Source organism: Pelodiscus sinensis, chromosome 2 (genome assembly GCF_049634645.1).
Source record: "Pelodiscus sinensis isolate JC-2024 chromosome 2, ASM4963464v1, whole genome shotgun sequence".
Taxonomy (NCBI): domain Eukaryota; kingdom Metazoa; phylum Chordata; order Testudines; family Trionychidae; genus Pelodiscus; species Pelodiscus sinensis.
The window spans coordinates 238,742,371-238,770,044 of record NC_134712.1 but is presented as its reverse complement, the minus strand read 5'-3'; the positions used below and the strand labels follow the sequence as shown (position 1 = coordinate 238,770,044).

At 41.3% G+C, this 27,674-nt stretch overlaps 1 protein-coding gene across 1 annotated transcript in view; it reads right to left on the bottom strand.

Moving 5' to 3' along the window:
- Positions 1-23,597, bottom strand: part of PTPRN2 (protein tyrosine phosphatase receptor type N2) — a 938,219-nt gene extending 914,622 nt beyond the window's left edge. Inside the window, exon 1 of the mRNA XM_075922745.1 lies at positions 23,223-23,597. Coding sequence (XP_075778860.1) covers positions 23,223-23,334 — 112 coding nt within the window. The 5' untranslated portion in view covers positions 23,335-23,597. The remainder of the gene's footprint in view (positions 1-23,222) is intronic.
- Positions 23,598-27,674: the final 4,077 nt, after the last annotated feature.

Genomic DNA, 27,674 nt, shown 5'->3' with positions numbered 1-27,674 from the left:
TTGCGCCCTTTCTAGACTGATTTTTTTCTAGCTTTCGTTTCCACCCCTTGAATCTTGTCATGCCTCTATCTCCTAGAATAATAGAACACTAGAACTGAAAGGTTCCTCAAGAGATCACCAAGTCCAGTCAGCTGCCCTCATGGCAGGATCAAGCAATGTCTAGATCATCCAGATAGATATCTGTCTAACCTGCTCTTAAATATCTCCAGAGATGGAGATTCCACAGCCACTCTAGGCAATTTATTCCTGTGTTTAACCACAATTACAGTTAGGAAGTTTTACCTAATGTCCAACCTAAACCTCCCTTGATGCAATTTAAGCCCATTGCTTCTTGTCCGATCATCAGAGGCTAAAAGGATAAAATTTCCCCCCCTCCTCCCTGTGGTACCCTTTTAGATATCTAAAAACTACTATCATGATCCCCTCTCAGTCTTCTCTTTTCCAAACTAAACAAGCCCAATTCCTTCAGGCTTCCTTCATAGCTCATGTTCTCTAGACCTTTAATAATTTTTAATGCTCTTCTCTGGACTTTCAAGAAAGACTTGGAGAAAGTTGGAGAAATGTGGTGTCTAGAACTGGACACAATACTCCAATTGAGGCCTAATCAGTGCAGAGTACAGCGGAAGAATGACTTCTCGTGTCTTGCTCACAACACTCCTGTTAATGCATCCCAGAATCATGTTTGCTTTTTTTGCAACAGCATCACACTGTTGACTCTCATTTAGCTTATGGTCCACTATGATCCCTAGATCCCTTTCTGCAGTACTCCTTCCTAGACAGTCGCTTCCCATTCTGTATGTGTGAAACGGATTGTTCCTTTCCTAAGTGGAGTACTTTGCATTGTTCTTATTAAACTTCATCCTAGATTAAAAGGTCTCCTACTATCAGAAATGGTGCCAACCAATATTGCTTGAAGCCTGGGATCAAGATGTTTACAAAGACTGTCTCTTAGCCTACACCTAGATTACATCCTTCTGTCAGCAGAGGAATGTAAATGAAGTACTTCGAAAGTGCAAATGAAGTTGGGATTTAAATATCCTGTGCTTCATTTGCATAATCATTTAATGGCACTCTTTCAAAAAAGCTCTATTTTGAAATTGAAACCGCAGTCTAGACGCAGTTCTTTCGAAAACAGGGCACTTTTTCGAAAGATCCTGTAAACCTGTAAAAAAATGAGGGCTACAGGATCTTTCGAAAAAGCGCCCCGTTTTTGAAAGACTGTGGTTTCAATTTCAAAATAGCACTTTTTTGATAGAGCACCACTACGTGATTATGCAAATGAAGCACGAGATATTTAAATCCCAGCTTCATTTGCACTTTCGAAGTGCTTCATTTACATCCCTCTGCCGACAGAGGGATGTAGTCTAAACACAGCCTTAGTGAAATGAAATAGACTGAGCTTCTCCAACCACTCTTTCAAATCTTTTTGAGCTCTGTTTCCAAGTATGGCCAACAGAACTGGAATATTAATAAAATAACAGTCTTACAAATGCCAACTGGTGATATCAATTTAATAATCAATATTCCCCTTTGTATCTACCCAAAGATCATATGAGCCCTCTTAAACATTGCACAGCATTACGACATAATGTTCTACTAGTTATTCATGACATCTAGGTCCTTCTCAGATTCACAGCTTTCCAGAATACAATCCCCTATCTTATCAGTCTGACAAACATTATTTATTCCTAATTGCAACATTCAGCTCAATTAAAATGAATGTTGTGCAAATAAGCTAAAATTTACCAAGAAATCCAAATCACCCTGACTGGCATGTTCTTGTCATTGTTTACTACACTAGTTATTGGATCATCAGTACACTTAACCAATTATGACTTTATATTTGCTTCCAGATCAATGGTACTGAAAACCATTGGGTCAGGAACAAATCCCAGTTATCCAGACAAACATGGTGAAGACAGCAGCTAAATAATGGCCAGATCAGTATGATCCAACTGATGCTTCCACACCTTTAAAGCTAAGAGAATGTCCCACACTTCCAAATACATTTCTTTCATACTGATACACAGAGGCATTGCTTGCCAGAGAAAATTTTTTTGCATGTTAGATCATGAATAGATTTCTGCTCAAAGACAATAGAAAGCAGAATTTTCATAAATATACTATGAATACTTACAGCAACTATTTTGCTACAACCTACAACAAAAAAAAAATTATTCTCATTTCAATTTACCCTCGTCACTATCACTTCCACAGTTTCTCACTATGCTATAATCTGATCTCTGAACCTTTCACTTTTTCATATCAAGAAATTGTGTGGAACTTTTCCCAAATGTTAACAAAATGATCTTCCAAAGATTGGTTTTATTCTGTTATATTTCTTATCTCTGCAGTATCTGATTGCCTTCCAGTGTACATTAAGCAATATGACTAACATCTGTCCACTGTAATTTTCCTCTCTCTCTCTCTCTCTGTTATCGTTTTCTCTGGGGAAAAATTATGTAGCATTTTGCTTTGGTGGGGCATTTTTTTTTGGGCTTTCCATTATCTGATTATATTAATAACAGTAAAGTCAAAAAAAGTGCAGCTTTCATTTGGAAGAAAAGGTAGGGAGGTTTGTTCCACAGTTCTGCACTGGCTCCTAAGAAGGCTCTGTCTTTTGCTCAGGTAAGCTTTACCCTTGAAGAGGAGTTACTGATTACAGTGTTCATCTCAGAGCTAAGAACGGTTAGGTACTCTAGGCTGGAGCATTAGGTACCTTGAAGATATAAACAGGCCTTTAACTTGACTGAGTGTTCTATTGGCAGTCAGTGTAGAGAGGGGAGGAAAGGTGTGATATAGCTCACGGACACCTGTGTCAATATGGAGATGCACAGCTGCATTCAGGGCTGATGACTTCATGCCCACGTATAGTGCATTGTTGTAGTCCACTAGTAAGGTGACAAAGACATTGTAAAACTGAGGTCCCATCATTGTCTGCCAAGACAGGAGTCTCCTATTCAACTAGAGATGGCAGACAACATTACTTGTGGCCACTGCTCTCGGAAAGGTGTGTGTCATCAAGGAATCAAGGAACACTCCAAAACTACAGACTGAATGTATTAGTGTGCATTGTTATCTAAAGGAGACTGAAGTGTGGTTCCAAACTCTAAACAAACCTAGACAGAAATACTTGCGTCATAAAACTCAAACGGAGTGCTTCTCACAAAATGTACATGTGCTTAATAAAAATGCAAGAAGTCTAAATACAAAGATGGGTAAACTAGTATGCCTGGCATTAAATGAGGATATTGATATATAGACATACAGGAACTTGTTGGAATGAGGATAATTAATAGGACAGAGTAATACCATGGTACAAAATATACAGGAATGATAGAATAGGTTGGGGAGAAGGGCGAGGGCAGGGAGTGCCACTACACATGAAAGAGAGAATAGAGTGAAATATGGCAAAAATCTTAAATGGCTCAAACTGTACCCCAGAATCTCTAGAGATAGGAATTTCATGTATGAACAATAAGGAAAGTAGGATATTGACAGTGACTGTGAAATGCCCAGGAGATTACAGAGGGTACCATGGAAACATAGCATTTCAAGAAAGGATGCAGAAATAAAATTTCCAAGCTCCATAAATGATTGCTTCTTGGAAAATCTAGTCCTGAAACCTTGAAGAGGAGAGGCAATTCTTGATTTAGTTCTAAGTAGAGCATGGGATTTGATCCCAGAGGTGAATATACCCAAACTGCCTAGTAGTAACATTCTACAAATATATGAAGATCAAGACCAGGGTAGGCTCATTACCCAATAAAGGAGGAAAGACATTAATGGACAATGTGGAATTGGCAGAAGTGCTAAATGCTGTTTGTTTTTGTTTGTTTGTTTGTTTGTTTGCACCAAAAATGTTAGCAGCATCTGGACATCTTGATATAATGAATGCCCAGGGAAAATAAGGAAACAACAAGTTAAATATTACTTAGACAAGCTAGATGCCTTCAGTGTGGAAAGGTTAGATGAAATACATCCTAGAAAGATCAAGATGCTGACCGATGAGATATCTGAGTCATTAGATAACAGAGAGCCGAAAGAGGGCAAATACTGTGTCCGTTTACAAAACCGGAATAAAAACAACCTGGGGAATTATAGACCAGTCAGCTTAACTTCAGTACCCAGAAAGACAATAGAAGAAATAATCAAGCAACCAGTTTACAAACTTGTCTAAAAGGCAATAAGGCGATAAACAACAGTAAACATGGATTGGTGAAGAACATATCACATTAAACCAAATTTAAAACTTTCTTAGACCGTTATAGACAGAATAATATAACAACATAAGAATGGCCATGTTGGGTCAGACCAAAGGTCTGTCTTCTGACAGTGGCCAATGCCAGGTGCCCTAGAGGGAATAAGCAGAACAGCTAATCATCAAGTGATCCATCCCGTCACTCATTACCAGCTTCTGACAAACAGAGACTAGGGACACCATTCCTGCCTATCATGGCTAATAGTCATTGATGGACCTACACTCCATGAATTTGTCCAGTTCTTTTTTTTAAAGTCCTGGTCTTCATAACATCCTCTGGCAAGGAGTTCTACAGGTTGACTGTGCTGTGTGTTGTGTGAAGAAAAACTTCCTTTTGTTTGTTTTAAACCTGCTACCTATTAATTTAATTTGGTGACCCCTAGTTCTTAAGTTATGGGAACAAGTAAATAACTTTACTTATTTATTTTCTCGATACCAGCCATAATTTTCTAGACCTCTGCCTTATCCTCCCCCCTCCCCTAAGTCTCCCCTTTTCTAAACTGAAAAGTCCCAGTTTTATTACTCTCTCCTCATATGGCAACTGTTCCATACCCCTAATTATTTTGTAACAAGCCTTGTGTATAGGCAAAGCAGTAAATATGGTATATCTTGACTTTAGTAAAGCTTTTGCAATACCTTCTCATAAACAAACAAGGGACAGATGGAACTACAACAAGGTGAGTGCATAACTGATTAAAAAAAACATTTCCAGAGAGTAGCTATCAGTAGTACACAATCAAGTTGGAAGGGCATAATGATTGGAATCCCACAGGGACTGGTCTTGGGTCCACTTCCAATAAATATCTTCATAAATATTTTATGTAATGATATACAGAATACACTTATAACATTTGTGTATACCACCAACCTAGGAGGGTTAATATTAATGGTTTATCCCATTTCATGAGAAGAGTATTGCCTAGAGAACACAGTCCCAACCCAGTTCTGGAACAATAGTGTAGGCACTTTGTGTTCTGTGGGATTGCAAAGAGGTCTATGGTAGGGAATCCCCATGGCTGGAGTATCATATTTAAGTCTCCAGGGTCCATTTCCCACTTGTGACTTTGAGAGAACTCTCCACTTAGTGCATCTGCTGTTGTGTTTTGACATCCTAGAAGATAGGATGCTGATATGTCAATGTTGTGACTGATGCATCAGTTCCAGAGCAGTGTCATCTCTGTGCGTAAGAAATATGAATGTGCACCCCGTTCGTAGTCTGTTCAAAACATGCATGCTAGATTGTCTGTGAGAATTCTGATGGCTTTGCTTATTATTAGAGGTGACAAATGTTTGCATTCTTTGAGAATTGACCTTAATTCCAACATGTTTATATGCATTTTACATTCCAAAGGGGGACCATTGACTCTGAACTGTGTTGTTGAGTAAATGTGTTCCCTAATTGTCAGGATAGTTAATCACTGGAACAAATTGCCTACGGAGGTGGTGAAATCTCCTTCACTGGAGGTTTTTAAGAACAGGTTAGACAACAGCTGTCAATAAAGGTCGAGTTATTACTTAGTCCTGCCTTGACTGCTACACTTCTATGATTCTGTCTGGACAAGGCTGATACAGTATAGTGTACTTGGACTTTCAGAAAGCCTTTGACAAGGTCCCTTATTAAAAGTGTTTAATCAAAGTAGGCCATCATGGGACAAGAGGGAAGGTCCTCTCATGGATCAGTAACTGGTTAAAAGTTAAGAGACAAAAAGATATGGATCAATGGTCAATTTTTACAAAAAGGGCCCTATGCTGTTCATCAAATTCATAAGTAAGCTAGTAAAAGGTCTGAACAGTGAGATGGCAAAATGTCAAAATCTGAAGCAGACTGTGAAGAGTTACAAAGGAACATCATAAAACTGGGTAATCAGGCAACAAAATGGATGGTGTGATTCAATGATAATAAGTACAAAGTAATGCACATTGGAAAAACAATCCCAGCTATACATAGATAATGATGGGGTCTAATTTAACTATTTTATTCAGGAAACAGATCCTGGACTTATTGTGGATAGTTCTCTGAAAACATCTGCTTAATATGCAGTAGTAGTTAAAAAAAACCTAAAAGAATGTTAGGAACCATTAAGAAAGGGATAATAATATGATAAAAAAGATCAAATTGTCACTATACAAATCCTTGGTATACCCACACCTTGAATACCATGTGCAATTCTGATTTCAAAGATATGGTAGAACTGGAAAAGAAATATAGGAGGAAAACAAAAATTATTAGGGGTAAGGAATAGCTTCCATATGAGGAGAGATTAAAAACATTAGGACTGCTTATCTCAGAAAAGAGATAACTAAGAGGAGGATACAACTGAAATCTATAAAATCATGAAAGATATAGAGAAAGCATATAGGGAGGTGTTATCTATCCCTGCACATAACACAAGAACCAGGAATCAATCAATGAAATTAGCAGATAGCAGGTTTAAAACAAAAAACAAAAAAAGGAAGTACTTCTTCAGACACCAAACTGTCAATCTGTGGAACTCAAATGCTGAGAAGGCCAAAAGTATAAGTGGAATAAAAAAATGATAAAAATACACAGAAAATAGGTCCATAAAAGATCAGGCATGCTCCAGGTGTTCCTGAACCGCCAAATGCCAGAAGCTGAAACTGGATGACAGGGGTTAAATTAGTCCAAACTTGTCCTGTTCTGTTCGTTCCTCTGGAATACCTAGCACTGGGAGTTTGGAAGACATGGTACTGGACTAAATGGACCATTGGTCTGACCTAGCATGAACATTCTTATGTTTTTACCAATCTTACCCAGCATGGCCTTTATGTACCTAACAGTACTGTAAAACTGATACAAATATTAACAGATAGCAGGGTCATTGGTAGAGCTGCTTCTCTTCTCCTCAACTATTTAATTGTTTATCCTTTCTAATCCATTTTTATTGTAATGAATGTTCTAGAATTTGACCATAACTAAACTACTTCTTTAACCAATTTATTAGGATACTAGACAACTTTCTCCTGTCTTTGGAAAAGCTGAATCAACGTTACTTCTTCATTTGTCATAGGAACATTCTGTGTAAGGCTGAATATTCCCTGCAGAACAATATAGGTTCTCTGTTGTACTGGTGTTTGCTTTCACAAAATGAACCACTATAAACCCTCTCTATCATGCCAAGATACCGAGGTGCCCTTCAAATCAGAAAATTAAATCAATATATTAAAAAAGTGTTTTAAGGTTTACTTTTGCCAGCTGGCCACATAGTTTCTTTTCACACTTCTGGTTGCATATTAAGTTACCAGTATGTGAATTTAGAAACTTGTTTCTTAAGTGCAAAATTAAACAGTACATATACCAAAACCACCACAGGGGCATAACTCTGTGAAAGAGCTTTTTTTTTTTTTTAATTAAGACTAACGTTCACAAAAGTATTTTAAATCTCTACTCATATGGAAGCTAATCAATACCCCTTAGCATTTGTGTTACCCTTTTTTGCACCTTTTCCAATTCTAACATATTCTTTGAATTGGTGCAATTGCATGTAGTGTTCACGGTATGGGTGCACCATGGATTTATATACAGCAGTGGTATTTTCTATATAATTACTAACTACTGAGAAAAGCACCTTGCAGAAATGCTTATATACATTTTAATAGGTAGCAGGTTTAAAACAAAGAGAAGTTTTTCTGCACACAGTGCATGGTCGGCCTCTGGAACTCATTGTCAAAAGAGGTTGTACAGACCAGGACTTCAACAGGGTTCAAGAGGAAATGGATGAATTCATGGAGGTTGGGTCCATAGGTGGCTGTTGGCCAGGATGGGTGGGGATGGTGTCAGAGGCTGGAAAAGGGTGACAGGAGAGGGATTACTTGATGTTTCCCTGTTCTGTTCATTCCCTCTGGGGCATCTGGCATTGGCCACTGTCAGAAGACAGGATGATGGGCTAAACGGACCTTTGGTCTGACCCAGAATGGCCATTCTTATGGTTACATAAAATACATTAACTACTACTTAAACATGTGCCATACTCCTAAAGATGGTAATAAAAATGCTATGTATTTCTACACCCCCTTCCAACCAGACATTGTGAAATTATTACAAACCAGTGACAGTGATTGGTAGGAACTCAAGATCTGAGGAAGACTCTAGTCATTTTTTTGTTCATCTAAGCAACTATTAAGTGCAGAATATTTTGTTCTGGAATTTATTCACCAGTATTAAATTTATCTCATGGAGAATAAAGATAAGTATTATTGTATTTATTTTAGTAGAACTCTTTTATCCGACAAGTTAATTTTGGTAGCAGTAAAGCAACATTCCAGGGAAAAGGGCCCTTTGCCAAGTTTTACAATCTGCACAGATAGGTAATCAAAGGTAATATTGCTCAAAACAAACACTGCATATCTCAGTAAGAAATTTCTTCTTGAGAAAGAAAGAAAGAAAGAAAGAAAGAAAGAAAGAAAGAAAGAAAGAAAGAAAGAAAGAAAGAAAGAAAGAAAGAAAGAAAGAAAGAAAGAAAGAAAGAAAGAAAGAAAGAAAGAAAGAAAGAAAGAAAGAAAGAAAGAAAGAAAGAAAGAAAGAAAGAAAGAAAATGTTTCTTAGAGTGACTTTGAGATAACTACAGATTAGATTACATATTAGTGGGTTGTGTCCACGAAAGTTCATGATACCATCTACATATTTTTATTAGTCTTTAAGGTGCTGCTAGACCATTCGCTATTTAAGTTTTTTCAGTTACAGACTAACTCGGCTATCCCTCTGAAGCTTTTGTACATATTAGATGTTCTTTTTGTGGCTATTTATGTGTTTCTTTGTTTAACATTGTCATATCTTATCTGCCTGTCTGCATAAATAATACCTGAAAGAGCGTCAAAATGAACAGAGGCAATAAGAAAATGGATTCACCCACTGGTTATACACTCCATAAAAGATCTGCAGCAGAGCAGACGAGTCATTAAAATATGCTCTTCATAAACATCATTTGTATTTTAGTCAAGAATATAATTTCGAAGTGCACATCAGATCCACAACTACATCAGTTCTAGTTCTTTTGTATAGTTTAATCTCCCACGCTTAAACACAGGTAGTACAGAAGGAGGTGAACTTCTATTACTGTGTATTCATAAAGATTTCTTTTCAGGTAGAAGTCTACATCTCATGAAAAATGCACAGTAAATAGCCATTCTATAAATGGTAGAAACATATTCACTTTGTGGGAAAAGTCAGCTAAAGATCCATTCTTTGTCTGTCTGATGTTTAGTTACGTCTTTTGCAGCCCTGGCTAACAACAGGCTCATGAAGTCTCAAAATGAGCAAGAATGGTCCTCATCAGCACTTCGATGGGAGATCTCCAAGTTGAACTCACGTACTCAAAGTGGTGGTTACTGTTCTACAAATAACATTCTTATGTCTGTGTCTGTGTTGAAGCAATACTCCAGGGTCAAGAGTATTGGACTATTGTAGTACAACCTTTGAAATGAAAAATAGAAGTTCCTGACTACTTCTGGATCTAGCAGAGACCCAAGGACTTTTTGTAAGACCAAGACGGTTAGTCATGATGCACTAGACAAATTCCACTTGGAGTAATTCTGTTCTGTTATCCCAAATTCCTCCCTAGCTCCATTAATATGAAGTAATCTTCACATACTGTCCTAAAACTACTACATAGTGTTACTGTACATTTTTAATATCTGCTGCCTCTCATGCCAGTTGTGAGCACATTTCAATGGTGGGAACAGTGATCTCTCTATAAATGTAGCTTGTAATATTTGCAGTGCTCAGACCCCCCTAGAGCAGTGTTTCTCAACCAGTGGTATGAGTACCATTAGGGGTACTTAAGAGAAGTCTGGGGGGTAAGTCAACACAACTAAAATTTGGAAAAAACTGAATTTTTGTTTTAAGTTTTACGGCACTTTATTATTTTTGTACTTTTTACACCCAAAAATTGAATCGCCCACCCAGCTACGATTAAATTGTTTAAACAAATGTGTTGCCATGGTAGAAAAAAACTGTCAGAAAACTGTAGGTACTGGGGGTACTAATAATTTTTTTTGTTTTCAAAAAGGGGGTACTTTATATAAAAAAAAGGTTGAGAAAAACTGCCCCATAGTGCCTTTTCCACTACCTTTCTTCCTGTCGTTAGAGTTTGAATCATAATACTTAGACTTTTTTTTTTACCAAGAAGATTGCAGATAGTTTCCACATCCATTCTAGACAAGGAAGAACATTTTTATAAAACTAGAAATTTGCAGTCTATAACAGTTGTGAAAAAAACATGCAATATGGTTTATGCCCCCTCTATATTGGCCAGGGATCTACTTAGTAGTGTATTAGCAACTTGCTATTTCAAACTTATTTAAAGGTAGTTCTGCCTAATATGATTTCACCACCAGAATTCCCAGGATGAATCAATGTAATTTCTTCAAATATAACATTTTAATTTTATTAAAGGAACACCCTCATAATTTAACTCCAAAATTTCTGCCTAACTCAACATTGTTTTATTATTTCATGTTGAGAAATATCCTTGGGACACAATGTTCTTCTCACCCTATCACTCTATTCCTATGGGAAAGATAGGGATTATTTAGAGTTGAAGGTGGTAGAGGAGCTTCCAAAGAAAAACTTTATTCTCATCCTGTTTGTTCTAGCTGATAATTAACTAGCCTCAAACCAGTACAGACATCTTTGGCGAAACTGCTTATATGATCAGGGCCTAAATTAAATAGACTTTATCATAGGCAGCTGCATGTGGTTAAGTATACAGATTGATAGTTCTCTAGTGAATTATAATATCGATGAGGAGTATCACCGTAACAATATCTGGCACAAGTTATTCACAAATGAACTGTGACTGGGGAAATAGAGCATAGGAAACCATAGTGGGGATACCACCCACAGTGGCATCAATAAATGGCATAACAAAAACAAATCTCTTTCCAGTTAATTGCCATCTGGTGATATTTTACAATATGAAGTTTAGGAAAAGAGGCTGGCTCCAACCCAAAAAAGATTAAGGAAAAAAAGAGTTAAAATAATACTTTGTTAAGGCTCTGCTTTAAACAGAGCTAGACATATAATATTCTACCCATTCCAAGTAAGGCCCATTAAAATATATGATGTCTTGGACCTCCAGAATCCCTAGACTGATATCAGGGCCAATGGGAGTTTGAAAATCATTAATGGATCTGAAAATGCCTAAATCCTCATTCCCTCCAAAATACCCAAAGGAGCATGACGAGAGCTGATGGGGCTAGTTTTGGCTTTGTCTTATGTACCTGAACTACCTACTGAGTGGATTTGCATAATGATGATTTTTCAGCTAAAACAACTTCTTAGTGTCATTCTAATAGGGGGAAAACAAAGATAACGAGGGAAAAAAGCAGCTTAATATTCAGTGTAGATCACGGTGTTAAAAGGGAAATAAAATGGTTAATTGTATACTCAGACACACTTTTTGTGGGTTCAGTAATCTTTTAAAGCACTATTTCATCAGGCATCTGTTTTGATTTATTTTATATTCACTTATACACACACATACACACCATTTTAGTTATTTCTTCATATGTGTTATATTAGCCAATCAGACATCTGCTGCACTCTTGCTTATAACTATTTCCACCACCCTTTGTTACTTGCCTTCAGATTGTAAACCTTTCACAGTGAGCATGACAGATGGACAGACAAACAAAAATGCCATTAAGTTGAGTGTAACACCTCACTTTCCCTGGCTAACTTTAATACCAAATATAATGTAGCCATGGTGCTATGAAATCTTGCCCATGCTCTTCTTGCAAATGCTACTCAATCATCACAGATGGCAGCAATTTCTAATTGCTCCATAAAAAAGTGATCGAGAGATTTACTCTGATTGCCATGTAAGATTATGATTGAGTGATCTTAATGTTCTAGTCTACTGACAGTTCCTAAGATGGTAATGTAACAGAATGCTATATAATATTACTTTGTTTTTTCCTTCATTTTGAATATGTCATTTTTCAACTGTCAATGGGAAGCATCGGTTTATAATCCAGAGCACAGCAATTATGCCTAAAGTAACATTATAGATAGCTAAATAGATATTTTCAAAAGCATGAAATTGCAATTAAAGAATAATAAAGGAGGAAAAAGCACAATTTTTTTCCCCACAGAAATCTTTTCCCATTTCCAACCAACTCCAACTATTTATATAACATTAAAAATGGACTAGAGACAATAGGTCTGATCCTGTTTGCACTGAAGTTGATAAAAGTTTTATCATCCACGTGAATGGATATCAAATATTTTAATCATATAAGTACATGAACATAGAACTTCAATTTTATCAGCATTACCTTTATGAAAATGTCTCTTCTGTCTGCCATATTGTTATAAACCTCATTTTTAAAAAGCAGTTTTCTATTAAGCTTGGTGTATAACTGAAAGACCTAACATTTCAATATTTGTAAAGTATTTGTAAGGTTCAGTCCTTCAAAATGCTGAGCTCTCTGGCTTCATTCCAGAGCGTATGTTCATGCTTCACTATAAGCAGGAGAGCAGTCTCAGCTTAAATGGGGACTACCTGTTTATTTAAAGCTAAGCTACATTTAAACACGTAACTTGATTGGGACCCAAGATCTCAACATTTTGCAGAATCTTGCCCTTTGTTTACTGCAGTTGGAAAAGACAGAAGATCAGTAGAAATGTCCTGAGGTCTAAAATCTGATTTAAATAAGGTACTATTATGTAGTATTTTACATTCCTTCAATGTATTTTAGTATTTTAGCAAAATGAACATGTAAACAAGTGATTTTAGCTTTGTATGACATGGTACATTACAAAATTGCCTTCTTAAAGACAATAGTTGATTTAATTTACTTTAGCACCCATAAAAAGAATTTACCAATAGCAGCTAGAAGATTCAGGCATAATGGGATCATGGTGTTGTGCAAGCTTCCCTACACTGGTATTCCAATGCAACTCAATCTTACCTCTGAAATTCCATTCCTGAACCTATTTTAAGAAAAGACTGTAGATTATAAACTGAAACTTAAACTCAGCTGTGTGAGTTTTTAAAGTAAATTAATTTATTCTTGTGAAAGCTACTAGGATGAGAGATCCAGATAGCAAGGTCCTTTTTCTGTCTAAAATAAAGCTATGGTATGAGGAGGGCTAACATAAACCTTTCCACAATGTTCCCACAAGCCTTCCCGAAATAGCAACACAAAGTTTTGTACACCTAGCAAGACAACTCCAAAAGCAAGAGTGTAATTCAATCTATAAGTCAAACCTGGCCTCTTTGATATGTTTGGTAATTCATTCTAACTGTGGTTGTATTTTTTTATGATGTGGGATCCCTATCTACAACAAACTGAAATAAGTCTAATTAATTTCACATACACTTATGAAGAATCAAATAATGATTTTCAGTCATCATTTAGAAGAGCCAGATTTGAACCAGTGAAGTATAAATGAAAAGCTCTATGGCCCAATATCAACCCATTATCCATCAAACTTCCTTTGTGATTTTTACAATGTTGTGTATTGCAGCTCATCCCAAAATTATGAATATTGAGGCTGTATCCTACTTTCAAGTCATGTATGCATTCACTATTCATTGCTGTTCGAGTTCCATGCACGTATTGAGGACGGCATGTGTTTCCATGTCTATATGTGTACTAACTGGAGACGGAACCAAACCCAAATCTTGGCTGCGAAAGGAAACCCCTTTTCAGATTTATCTCCAGTAATCAACTGTGATACTAAACCAAAAATGTGTTCATCTGATTAAATGTTTTATTCTGATTTTTTTTAAATCCACACAACAACATAATACATGAAAAAATACTTTTTAGTTTTTCCAACCATTCCATCAAACTACTGATGTCTGAGAACCTTTCATTCTGCAGACCCTCTCTTTCCCCAAGGCTCTTTAGGAAATTCATTTCAATATTTTATTTATACCAATATATTTAAGTTACTATGCAAGATAATCCAGTTCTGGAACTTAGGTTTCAAGGCCTGAAACCTCTTACTGCCATGCCAAGAGAGATGTTCCATCTTCGTAATCACTGTGGCCACAATGGACCTTTTTCATCAAGGTACCATGCATCACATATCTAAATCACAACAGCTGAGACATTATCAGTATTGACAACTCTTGCAAGTTTTATGATAAAATTGTAATTTTTCATGTGCTTCCTAAAGCATTAATTCCTGGATAAAGTGACTGCATAAGAATATCTATCAGCTTTCACTTTAAAAAGAAAGTAAGTTTCTAGCATGCATGGTTATGGAGAAAAGCTTGAAAATGTGAAGCCAGAACAACCTAAATGTGCAGGCTAGAAAAGAACCCAGAATTAACTATTTTTAAAACAAATCTCATAAGGCTTATACCAGTTTCATGATTTTGTTGGCATTACTCATGATTTTTGAATACTTGATATTGGGAATATTGCACCATATACCCTTATCTCCACCCACATCTAATTCTATGCCCAAAAAATCATCACAGAAGTTTAATTCCTAACTTCACCACCTTGGGGTTTCTTTAAACTTGGAAAATGTGTTGTGTTTCTGCATCTATGTGGAATGGGAAGAGGAATGTTCAGCAGTAAAGATGGTACTTCTCAAACAGGTGGAGAGGGGTCCCTATTACCTGAAAATGGTTTCAGTAAACCAAGAGACTCACAAGGTTCTTGTAATTACATAGATGGGGAGAAGACTGGTGCAAACAAACCTGATCATATTTAGCAAGGGCTAAATGGAATCTGGCATGTGTTATTTCAAGTAAGGTTCTACAATATAAAAGTAAGCCCTTAACTATACTCTGATATCAAAGAGATCAAAGCAACAACTAATATATTTAAAAAATTAAAATTCTGGATGCCCAACTTTACCAAGACTAATATTGTGTACGATATATTTAACACTTGAAAAAACTCAAATTCCCTAGTGGTGCTTTAAATGGATCAATCACTGGTTGTCACACTTCGAAGCCCCATTTTAAATTCAGATCTGAACAAAATTAAAAATCTTACTCAACTGTTCATAAAATCTTTGCCTATCATCTCCATCTCCAGTGGACTTCCATTCACAGTGGTTCAACTTTGTACTAACTATGGTGTATGACTAAGCAAAGTTAAGACAAACTATCAGAATCTTCTCTCCCACTATTCTTCTCCTATTCTAGCTTTATTTCTAAAACAATCCAATCTTTTCTCCCATTTTCATCAAGTCCCACAAACTAAACCTTCCTAAATCTGCCTCTGAACCTTAATGGTAACTTTAGTAATATTCAGGTAGAACAGCCAAATGTATGGAATGTGTGACAGTCAGGGTGCCAATATGTTGATACAAGAACATCTGAGGCCACCGATCTGGTTTTGTATTGTGAGTGCAAATTTGATGAAGCTGGAATATACATTGCTTTGGGGATCTGTTGGAAATGGAAGTGGAAGTCTTTCAGAGTGCTAGAATCCAATATCAGCAGTTGCAGAGGCAATGTAAAAGCATGAAGGAATGCAAGAGGCTTCCTCCTAGCTTCTGTAGTTTTCGGGGCTCCTGCTGAAGTTGGCCAGGAGAGTTATCCAAAAACCAGGAAGAGGAATCTCAATGGATAGGTGCTGTGACTGTGGGACCTATTTCCTATGATCAGGCCTCCACGCAGAATTCTCTGGGCAGCAGGGGCGGATGAGAGTTTTGCAGGGCCCAGGACACGGGGCCTATTGAAGCGCAGGGCCCGGGGCAGCTGCCCCACTCGCCCTGCCCTATATCTGCCACTGCTGGGCAGTGTCCACTTTTAACATCTTTGAGGAGCAGCAGGCACTGTTAGGAGTTCTCTGCTTGGTATCCTGCTCTGGAGCCTGATTTTCAATCTTTGGCCTTACCTTCTGTCTGGGAGAGAGGGGGAGTTTCCATTTGTTGTCCCAAGAATTCATTTGTGATCTGGGTTCAATAGTTCCTCCCCTCAGTTGAGGAGGCATATTTTTTGTTTTGGATCACTCAAGGCCAACCCATCCCAATACCAAAACACATACCTGGCACGCTAAAGAAGAAACTAGGGAGGAGACTGACATGACAGGTAGTTGGGTGTTTTGGACTAAGGGAAACCTGGATAGCTGAGCCCAGAGCTAGAAGCCTGTCTAGAGGCAGGGACTGGCCTTACACTGCAGCCAGCCTAAAACCCAAGCTAGTGACGGAACGTATCGATCTTGGATGGTGGGAGTGGAATTCAGTTTGAAGCTGGAGATAGCCGGCAAAGTTACCAGCGAAGCCCATCTGGGCACAAGATTCAGTTGTTTATACTATTTTCTGATGGATTGCAAATGAAAGTTTTTGAGGCCCTGAGGAAAGCGAGTGGTAGAAGTGCTGACCCCAGGGAAGCACGCACAAATTGTTCTGGGGTATTTGATATCACTGCCTCTTATAGGGCCTTTTATCAGAGTCTGGTGGAAAGGAAGGGCCTTGATCCCCCTATCAACCTCCCTTCTTGTGGAATGAGCTGAGATGGAGTTTGATTCTGGGTGAAATTCAGACCAGTGGAAGGTCACCTCTTGCCCCACAATCCTGGGTGCCTTACAATGCTTTGCTGCTATAGCTCCCAGGCTGGGATGCTTAGGGTGCATATGCTCAGCAGGGCTTAACTCAAAATAAGCTTCCTGACCACACTTCCTGGATATCAATGGTCTCTGGGTTTAATCCTTTACAGGTAATTTAGTTATCTGAATGGCTGGAATGCTGGGGCAGATATAGGGCAGGGCGAACGGGGCGGCCGCCCCGGGCCCCGCGCTTCAGAAAGCCCCGCGCATGCGCCGTGACGCCACTGCGCATGCGCATGGCGTCACTGCGCATGTGCTGTGGCAAAGGGGGGTCCCGCGGAATTATGCTGCCCGGGGCACCGCAAAATGGTCATCTGCCCCTGCTGGGATGTCTAGAAAAGGATAGTACCTCTCCCATCCATCACACTTTTATATACACCAGTAAACCTGTGAAATGGGTAACCCTTCAAATAAAATGTCTTCCTCACTGCTTTAATACAACATGGAATCTGCTGGTAAAGGATGCTTTATGTTCTTTCTTCCCAACTTATCTTAAATACAAATTTCCTGCCATCTCCTTTCCCTGTTGTCTTGATGGAGCTGTACAGCTTATATGCATTGTCTTTGCCTGAAGAACAGGATGGTCAGAAAATCAAATACATATTCCTTTGTCTAAGTAAGTACTGCTTACTAAAACATGCTTACCCTGACATGCCTGAATTAAACATTTTAGCCATAATTCTAATGTGTATCCGTATCTCTTAATACTCACTATATAGCTACATCACAAAAATATTAATGATCCATGAATTATTAGTTTTCAAATGCTACATAGAGGTATATTTTGCACAAAAAATATTACAATAATGTATAGAGGGCAAATGCAGGGGTGCTCAGTGCCACAGGGACATTACACCCCTTTCTCTGCCTCTTATTAGCTTGGGGTATGTCTACACTGCATCCCTAGTTCGAACTAGGGATGCAAATGGAGACAATTGAACTAATTAATGAAGCGGGGATTTAAATATCCCGCGCTCCATTAACATGATCTCGCCGGCGCGCTAGTTCGAATCACAGCTGATTTGAACCAGGAAGTGCGCGCCGGGACGCGTTAGTTCGGACTAAAGCCCTTAGTCTGAACTAATGTTACTCCTCAAAAAATGAGGAGTAACATTAGTTCGGACTAAGGGCTTTAGTCCGAACTAACGCGTCCCGGCGCGCACTTCCTGGTTCAAATCAGCTGTGATTCGAACTAGCGCGCCGGCGAGATCATGTTAATGGAGCGCGGGATATTTAAATCCCCGCTTCATTAACTAGTTCAATTGTCTCCATTTGCATCCCTAGTTCGAACTAGGGATGCAGTGTAGACTTACCCTTGGAGACAGAAATACTGTAATCACTGAGCCAATGGCTTGCCAACCACAGGGCCCCAGAGGTGGACTGAAGACCCTTTCTTTTGTGGAGATGTTGGACTATGTATATATGTAAAACTCTTAGGGGTGAAAGCAACCTTAATTTCTTACAGGTACTGTTGCATCACAACCTCTCCTGGGGCAGAGTCTCCTCAGGGCAGGAAGTGGGGAGGAGGTTGTGATACAACAATACCTGTAAGAAATTGAAGTGTGGGGTGGAGTGCAGGAGTCTCTGGGGAGCGCAGGGGATTGGGGGAGGGGTTCTCAGGGCAGGGAGTGGGGATGTGAGGGGTGCAGAAGTCAGGGTTGGAGATTCATACCAGGATGCTGCTTGCTCTTCTCCTTCCTGTCACAGTCAGGGAGCAAGAGGAAAGTGCACAGCTCATCTGCCCTCTGCTCTCCCCAGCCAGAGTACGAGGAATGCAGCAAACTGAGTACTTTCCTCTCACACCCTGACAGTGACAGGAAGGGGAGCAGCAAGCAGTGCCCTGGCATGAAGCTCAGAGGGGGAGCATCAGCCTACCTGCCCTCCCTAAATGGCACCCTGGTATATAGGAGGCTCAGGGCTGGGGTAGTCCCAGACTAGTGGAGGGCACCCCCCAGTGGCTTAGTGCTGCAGCCTGCAGAAGAGCCCCAGGAGCCCAGCTGGGAGCACACAGCACCTCCTGCAGCCAAGTGTCCCAGACCGCCAGCTGCTTCTCACCACAATGGTGCAGCAGGGTACATTGGTTTACTCCAGAAGAGAGGAACCCAACTGGTGACTCAGTCAAGAGGGCTGAAATGCTATCTACTGAAAGGTGTATCACCACAAAATTGGAGTGATTGCAGGCAAGGAACACTGATAATAGCAAACAGCTAGGACACAGTGACCTGATCAATAGGAAGCACCACTGGTAAGCCCTGTCCACATCACAAGTGAGTTAAGTAATGTTAGCACATATAACTATCTCATAGAGCTGGAAGGGACTTTGAAAGGTCATCAAGTCCAGTTTCTATCTACCTAGTATTTTTAAAATTAACTTGCAACTGAAATGAAATGTAACTTATTCTGTTCATTCACTGTATGTGACAAGCATGAATGGAACTTACAGTTACTACTTTAGAAGAAGTAGGAAAGATCCTTTTCTTGCTAAACTGAAATGCCGCAAGATACATTACAGCCCATTTGATCTTGGTTTACATTTACAGCAAACTTTGATAAAATAATGTGCCTAACACTGTGAAGGAAACTTTTATTATAGGGCACATAGAAATAATTGATCCCAATAATTTACTTTCTAAAACAACACTTTGATTTATTGCAGTCATATTAAAGATCTAAACATACCAAAGTAAAATTTAAGTTTATAAAACATAGTAGAACTACATTACATTCAAAATGCATCATTAAAATATTTATTTTTGCATGAATAACCACATCCATTTCAATATAATTCACAAGCATCTCTTTCTGCATTATAAAAGTATAATTTGTCACCATCTCTAAAACTAGATTAAACACTGAAATACAATAATTACTTACTCAATACCAATATTAAGGTTATTGTTATTAAGCTTAGTGTTTTAGTTCTAATAAAATGTCATCTTCTCAATGTAATATTGTATTAAACAATACTGACAACTTATTTTGTTCCCAAGTTTCCCAGAGCATCTAAATCTATTAATATGAAAATCAGATCCAGCTGCATCTTTTTTAAAAGGATTCCATCATATTGAAAACAGCAATTCTGTATAAAAGTGTTGTACCTACTATAGTTACAAGCAAAACCCAAGATTAGTAAGAGTTATGTATTTGAAAACATGTTGTGCACAGACAATTTCATTGTTTCCCCGTGTGTTATTTAGTAAGGGAGAAACTGACTAGCTGAAAAGATCCATATTGCTACCAGTAGGGGAATGGGGAAAAAATTAAAACAATTTTAAGGGAATTTGGAAAACATAAGAATAGATTGTTTGTGGGCTGACCTGTCAAACTGTTTGTGTTCTTGTTTTTCAAAACAGTTAATCTCCAAAAATTCAAGTTGACAGTGTCCCTTTAATATATAAGGATTAATTTAGACTATTAAACTATCAGCTCTGGTTTTTATCAGTTTTCTGAACACAGTATATATACACTGGATACAATGTACTCAGCTGTTTTCTTTCTTTGAGAAACTGAACACCTTGTTGGAAAAGATAAGACCTTATCTTCTTGGATATATGTAGAGGGGCTTTTTAAGAGGGGTGGCCATATGTTTTCACATTTAATTGCATGAAAAATACTACTAGTAAAGAATAATTTTAAATGTCAAGAAGCAGTAACAGGCAGAATGTTTTCTTGCTGATGATGGTATCTTATAAAAACACAATTTCACAGAACAAACTTGTAATATGCAATGCAGAGGAAGGAGAAGAGAAGAATGATCTAGAGATGTAATGTTTTATCTTGCCTTTTAATTTGTCAATCCCCTATTTCTTGAAATAACCACATAAGTATTTGTTATGTAACAGGTCATCATTTGAAGATTAGCAGTGTACAGTATTGTAATTAATAACTTTTAGAATAATTTTGTACACAAAAAGTCCTGTGAGGTTCTGCAAAAGAGTCAATTTATATTTAGAAAGAGTCAATCAATAGTGAGACATATGGATCATCTATTAAAAACAAACTAAACAATTTTCCATAGATACATTGTTTTCAATGGACTCCAGCATTTAGTGTGGAAGTTTTAGTGTGTCTGTATATTTGCACTACTGTTTGTGAAGAAAGTAGAAAAAGAGGAAAACAAATGCATAACCTTCACAGCAACCAAAAAACCTCAGTGTTACATTTTGGTTGTCTTGCAGTAATTTTTGCCTACATTTGTACAAATCCTTCATAACATAGTAAAAATTAAAGTTTTGAACACATAATTAACAACATACTGAAATTATGTTCCACAGATGGATTAATAAAACTCTAATACAATGGGAGATTCTCTAAGGGTATGTCTACACTACCCTCCTAGTTCGAACTAGGAGGGTAATGTAGGCATACCGCACTTGCAAATGAATCCCGGGATTTGAATTTCCCGGGCTTCATTTGCATAAGCGGGGAGCCGCCATTTTTAAAACCCCGCTGGTTTGAACCCCGTGCAGCGCGGCTACACGGGGCACAAACTAGGTAGTTCGAACTAGGCTTCCTAGTTCGAACTACCGTTACTCCTCATTAAGTTTAGTATAGGGGTCTCATGATTATGGAGAGGTGAATTTGGGAAATTCAAGTGCAGGGTTTAGTGTTTGGAAGTTCTCTGTGAGAGGATTATTTAAATGAAATCTTAATAAGAAGACTTAGCAGGATAAAGCTCCTTGATGGTCTTCATGGGATGTTGGTTCTATAGTTGAGGGGCTCTCAATGAGTTAAGCTTAACCTAGGGTTCAGTATTGTCAGTGGGTGGGTTATTTTAGGGTCTCCCAGAGCACGTCTACACAGCAGGGTGAAAGTTGAATTAAGCTACGCAACTTGAGCTACATCAGCTGCATAGCTGAAGTTGAAATAGTTTAATTCTGCTTTTGGTGCTTTCTACACAGAAGGAAGTCAAAGGAAGAACACTCTTCCCTAGACTTCCCTTACTCCTCCTGAAATGAGGGTTACAGGAATCAGATTAAGAAGTCCTCCAGCTCAACATTATTTCAAAGTAACAGCTTCCTGTGTAGACATGCTCTTCGTTATTTCAGAATAACGCTGCTGTGTAGACATAGCCTCAGCATGAGAATGCTTGGGAATTTCTGTGTATATGGATCTTAGCATGGGTTAAAGCAGGTGAGATGTCCAGTGAGACCAGTTTAAGTACTAGAAGGTTAAAAACGTAGAGACATTGGTACATTTAGTTTGGGGTGATGGGCAGTGGGGTACTTTTAATTTGGGGGGCTCTGTGATTGGAAGGTTTCAGTGGGAGTTTTATGTTTGCGAGAGGAACTATGGGAGATGAATTTAGTTGGAGAAGCTTCTTTATATATGTGTGTGTGTGTGGGTGGGTGGGGTCATCTCATACTAATGGTCTCAATAGGGTGATTTTGGTAGGAGGCCTCAAGTACACTGTGACATTAGTTTGACGGGGTCCCATGTAATTGGTTTCCGTGGCTGAATTTGATGAGGAAGTTATGGGACTGGTGTTGAGGATCTTTGTGGGAAACCTCACATAAATGATCTAAATGGGGCAAGGTGAACTGCAGCAAATCTCGCTTGAATGCAAGACAAGCACAATGGGGACTTCTCACAAATGGTGGTGTTGGTGTAATGTCTGTCCTGATGGATTCCACACGAAAGTCCTCAAAGAGGAGGTTTCACACAACCATCTCAGTGGGGTGGATTTGGCAGGAAGTCTCTGGATTGGGGCCGATCTCACACAAGAGTCTCATTGGGTTAGGTTTTGCAGTGGAGTCTCTGGGGATGTCAAGCCATGGTCTCAGTGGAGGAGGCCGCTGCTTTCTGAAGAGCTCTATCATTGTGAATTTGGCAATAGCCTCTGCATTGGGGGTAGACTTACATGGTACTGAAAGTAGGGTGAGTCTGTGGGGGTCTTTCAGGAGGCTCTGAACATGGTGAGTGGAGAGAAACTGGGGGAATCACACATGAGGTTCACAGCAGGTTGGGTTGGGGGAGGGGGAGTCTCACAAAAGGTGCTGGGGCTCACAAGGAGGCGTCCAGCAGAGCTACAGGGCACTGGCTGGGCGGCTCACATGGGTCTGTCGGCAGGGGCAACCTCTGAGCAGTGGCGGGCGTGTGCGCTGGGACCGAAGCCTCACATGAGGCGTTCAGCGGTGGGGGGGGGGAGGGCTTAGAAAAGGGGGGCTCACGGTGCGTTCAGTGGGGGGTCGGACATGGGGACCATAGCGGGGGGGGTCTCACATGGGGCATTCAGCGGGGGTCGCACATGGGGACAAGCGGGGGATTGATGGGGGGTCTTACACGGGGCGTTCAGCGGGGGGGCTGCCCCGATGCCCCCCGTTTGCGGTCGCCGGGCGGCCCCCTCACCTGCGAGCTCCCAGCCCCCCCGCCCGCCCCCCCCCGGCCCGGCGCGCTCAACCCGGCCCCCCGCAGCACCTACCGAATCTGGCCTCGGCGGCGGCTCCGGCCGGGGGGAGCTGGCTGAGCGGGGCGGCGGCGAGGACCGGCAGCAGCAGCAGCAGCGGGAGCATGGAGCCGAGCGCCCCCATCATGCCTGGCCCATCGCAGGCGGCTGCCCGGTCCGCTCCCTCCGGCGCTCAGTCCATGCTGCCCGCACCGGGCTGGCTTCGCTTCCCAGCGGCTCCCTAGCTCCGGCAGCAGCAGCTTCAACACCCAGGACAGCTACCAGCGCCGCCCGCCCAGCCGGCCCCTCCCCGGACTCCCTGCCAGGCAGGCAGCGGGCGGGGGAGTCGGCGCACAGGCGCCTCCTCCCTGCACCTGAATGAGCTTAGTGAGGCCGTCGCTTTCCATTGAGTCCCCGGCCAGCACTCCCGCCTGCCTCCCCTCCCCCTGCTCTGGGGCTGAGGGGCTCCCGCCTGCCTCCCCTCCCCCCCCCACCCTGCTCTGGGGCTGAGGGGGCTCCCCCGCTCGCCTCTGCTCGAGAGGGGCTTCTCTAGCTGCCACTGCCACCCAAATGCTTCTAACCCCTCTCTGCCCTAGAGCGAGGGTCCCTATCGGGAAACATTGGTGCTCGAGGTGCATGCAAGAGCAGGTATTTAAAACACCAATGAAGGGCCTCCGTCTAAAATGGGACTCAACCTGCCCAAACATGGGCTTCTGCCAATATGGGCTTCTCACCTTCGCCCACAAACACCGCTGACATCTGCTCTGCTGCCAGAAAGACATTTTCCCTTCTAGTCTCCTTTCTCCATTATGAATATTATTTTACAGCAGCCAAACTAATTCTCACAATACACTAAAGAGGGACCCCTGCCCCGCAGTTTAGGATCTCTCAGCCCCTTTTCGTCCCCCACAATGTTTTGCCTGGGATCCCCTTTTTCCTATGGGCACTGCCAATATTTTTGCTAGGTTTCCCACCAACATTGTCTTCCTACACCCTCCCCCGCAAAAAAACCCTCACCCCTATATCGAGGCAAGAACAGTTCAGCTTGCTTAATTTTAAATCAAAGGGAACCCGTTGTAGAAAGGGGGGTGCTGTACATCCACCTCAACGAGATTTGCTTTTCAAAAACTTGCAACTTCTCAGTGAAGACGTTATTTGTCATCCAGAAGCATGTTGTGAGCCCACAGATGAACCCGATCTAGCAGGGCTGATTTGGAAATATTTGGAGGAAGAATGGCTGTGGCTCCATTATAATCCTAGTTACCGCCCTCTCACAGAATGGCTGGCTATAAACTAGGGGCTAGTAGGATCTCGCAAGAACCTCTGCTACGCTCTTCTCATCACTTCACCGTTGGGGGGGGGGGGTCCCTTAGGGTGCCTAATTTAACAACCAATAAGTCTTTCACAGCTACTCATCCAGCTGTCCTGCGCTTGCCATCAAGCCCAGCGGTAGAACCCTTTTCCAGCTGTGCTGCGTACAAGCAGCTAGACCCAATACCACTTGCTGTTAGTGACTTCATTCATGTATTGGTGCTGGGCGTTTAGGTAAGTTTTTTTTCTCGCTTTAGCCTTTATGCAAATGACCTTCGTTATAATTTCATGACCTCTCTTCTTCCTCTTTTTACTAGGCTTGAATCAGTGTAGCCTTTCATTCGGAACTTTATGAAGGGAAATAAAGCGTTAGCAGTCACTTATCCTAGATCTGAATCAGCAGCATACATCCAGACAGAGCATTGCATTCTGGGACTCGTAGTCTCTCTGGCTTGCTCTTCCGTATTAAGTTTAAAGGAACTGCAATCTCCTTTCTCTTATGCATATTTTGTGTAGACGCTAGCGTTCCTACATTTTGTCTTTACCAGTAATGTCTGAGTCCCTCCCTTACAAGGTAGAAGTGATAGTTATGGGCGTGGTACAGGCTTGCTTGCTTCGTACTTAATCGTGGTGGCATAGATGCAACGAAAAGGACAACTCAATGACGTTTTGGAAAGTAGCAAGTACACAGAAGTGAAGTACATCACTATATTTATTTCACCAAGAATCAGGGAGTTTGGGGACGGGAATACCTAAAAGTGGAAAAAGCAACAATGAGAACAGACAGTAAGACAGAGCGATGAAAGTGCTGCAAGATAAATTAGGCTTTTCTCATGGGTCATGCAAACCATTTGGCTTTAAAGCCAGCAGCAGAGGAAACAATGAAAAAGGCCATGTGAATACATAGGGATGTACAAATTATGACTGAGTTAGGAAGGGGCAAATGTTAGGCATAAGGATATAACAAGCTGTTTAATGTAGCACAAGATAATAACAATAGTGTAAATTATTGTAGTTCCTATTGTTTGCCATGAACTATCTTCATAGCCATTACACATTTATTTATGAGTACAATGTAGATTACATTTGTGTATGTTCTATAGAAAAGGAATTGATAAATTACATGTAGAATGTTACCAAAATTCAATAAATAGTATGCTTAGTATGCAGGTGACTGGAAAGATTACACAATTAAAATTTAAATTGTATGCAAAGACAATTCATCAAAGAAAAGAGAAATAATAGGAAATCTTTTAAGTACACAAAGCCAATGAAGAAAAGAGTAAGGCCTCAAAAAAGAGGATAAAGATTGTGAATTGACAGGTGAGGCAGTCATTCCAAAACTATTAAAATAGCCAGTATAACAGGGTTAGCATCCCCTTTGGTTGGGTGCTGTAAGGAAGAGAGAAGGGCTGACCCATGGAGCTGCCAGGAGGTGTTGAGAACTATTTTTTCCCATAGGTGTTGTAACCTGAGGCACTCATGAAGTCAGTGCCCATGTCCTTGATCAAGCAGTGTCCTTTTGTCTTAGGCCTCAAGAGTCTATCTATATTCATCTGTGCTCCTTTCAAGTAGGGCTCCCTCCCCCATATCTCACTGTCTGGAGAGCTCTGAGCTCCTAGCCAGACTTTGCTCTGATGTCCAGAGGCTACTCTCCCAGGTCTTGGAGAGCATGTTCATGGCCCCTGGACTCACTTTTGCCTTCTGGGATTTGGGGTCTCGGTATGCTCAGCCTCTGATTTTCATAATCGTACACTGAGAGGAGCGAGGGCTCTTTTTTCCTCCTCAGTGAACAGGAACTCTTTGATGAGCTGCTCATTCTTGAGCTTGTGCTCCCTCAGTTATTTTTCTGCTGTCTCCAATCACTTCACCATGTCTTCTTCCCTTAGGAGGGACCTCATAAAGCCCACATGCACTAATCCCTTCCATGTCTTTATCACAGCCCTCCTCTTTTGCGTCTTTCAGCTAGGGTGAATCTGTCAGGGCCTCTGTGCTAGTTTGCACACTGGGTATTTTAGCCTGAGTTCTCACACCATTCTGCTGGATCCTGAACTCTGCCTGGGTCCCTGCTATACTTTGCAGGCGGGAGCCTGCCTGGTACAGTGCAGAGATCAAGAACCTGATAGAAATTTGGAGGGAGGCCTCCAATGTCCATGATCTCCACCCTAGATGGAGGAATGTGGCCGTCTACAGATGGATGGCCGACACCCTGGCCACCAAAGGCCACATCCGAACCCAGGAGCAGGTATGGATGAAAACCAAGGATCCGCGGCAGGCCTATTCCACGGCCACAGGGGGCAGCTCCCAAACAGGGGAAGACCCAGACAGCTGCTCCTGGACCCCATCCTGGAGGGGGCGGGACGATCCGTGCCCCCCACGTGGTTATCAACCCTGGAGCAGAGGTCCCTGACCAGGGCACAGAGGAGCAGGAGCCGCAGGAACCCAGAGGGAGTTTGCCACTCAGCCAGGACCCCTGAGCCATCCCAGCGGACCTGTCGCCGGTGTCATCCGAGGCCGCAGCAACATGTGAGTGCCATCACTGTCCCCATCTGCGGGGGCGGGAGGGGAGGGAGACCAGGGACTGCTTGCATGGGCCTTGCTGGCCACGGCTCACGCAGCAACCTGTGCATGTGCCGTGCCACCCCTGGGCAGAGGGGGGCTGGGCTTCACCCACTGTGTCTCCAGGGATAACTGACCACTTCTCTTGTTTCTTCACAGCCGCAGCAGCTGCAAGTGCAGGGCACACCACCCCGCCCAGGATATCTTCAGGCACCCGGGCACGCAGCAGACTGACCCATAATCAGGAGGAGTACCAGTGGCAGCACCTGGCGATACTGCGGGGCCTGCACCGCACCCTGGACTACAGGGTGCATGAAGACCTGCAGCTCTGGTGGGAGAGCTGGTGGGAGCTGCTTGCCTAGGGCCATGCAATCTGCGACCACCTGCAGACCGTGGTGCACAGATTGGTGCCTCCTGCCTCTCCAGCCCCTGCTGCCTCCCCAGCTACTGCTCCTTCTCCCGCTCCCATTTCTTCCTCCCCGCTCTCCCTACCAGCCCCACCCACAATACCCTCCCCCCCCTCCGGGGATACCGAGGCCCCCGCACCCACAGTGCTGGGACACAAGTGGGCCAGCAAGACCCGCAACCCTGAGCTTCTCCCTCTTCCTCCTCTTACCT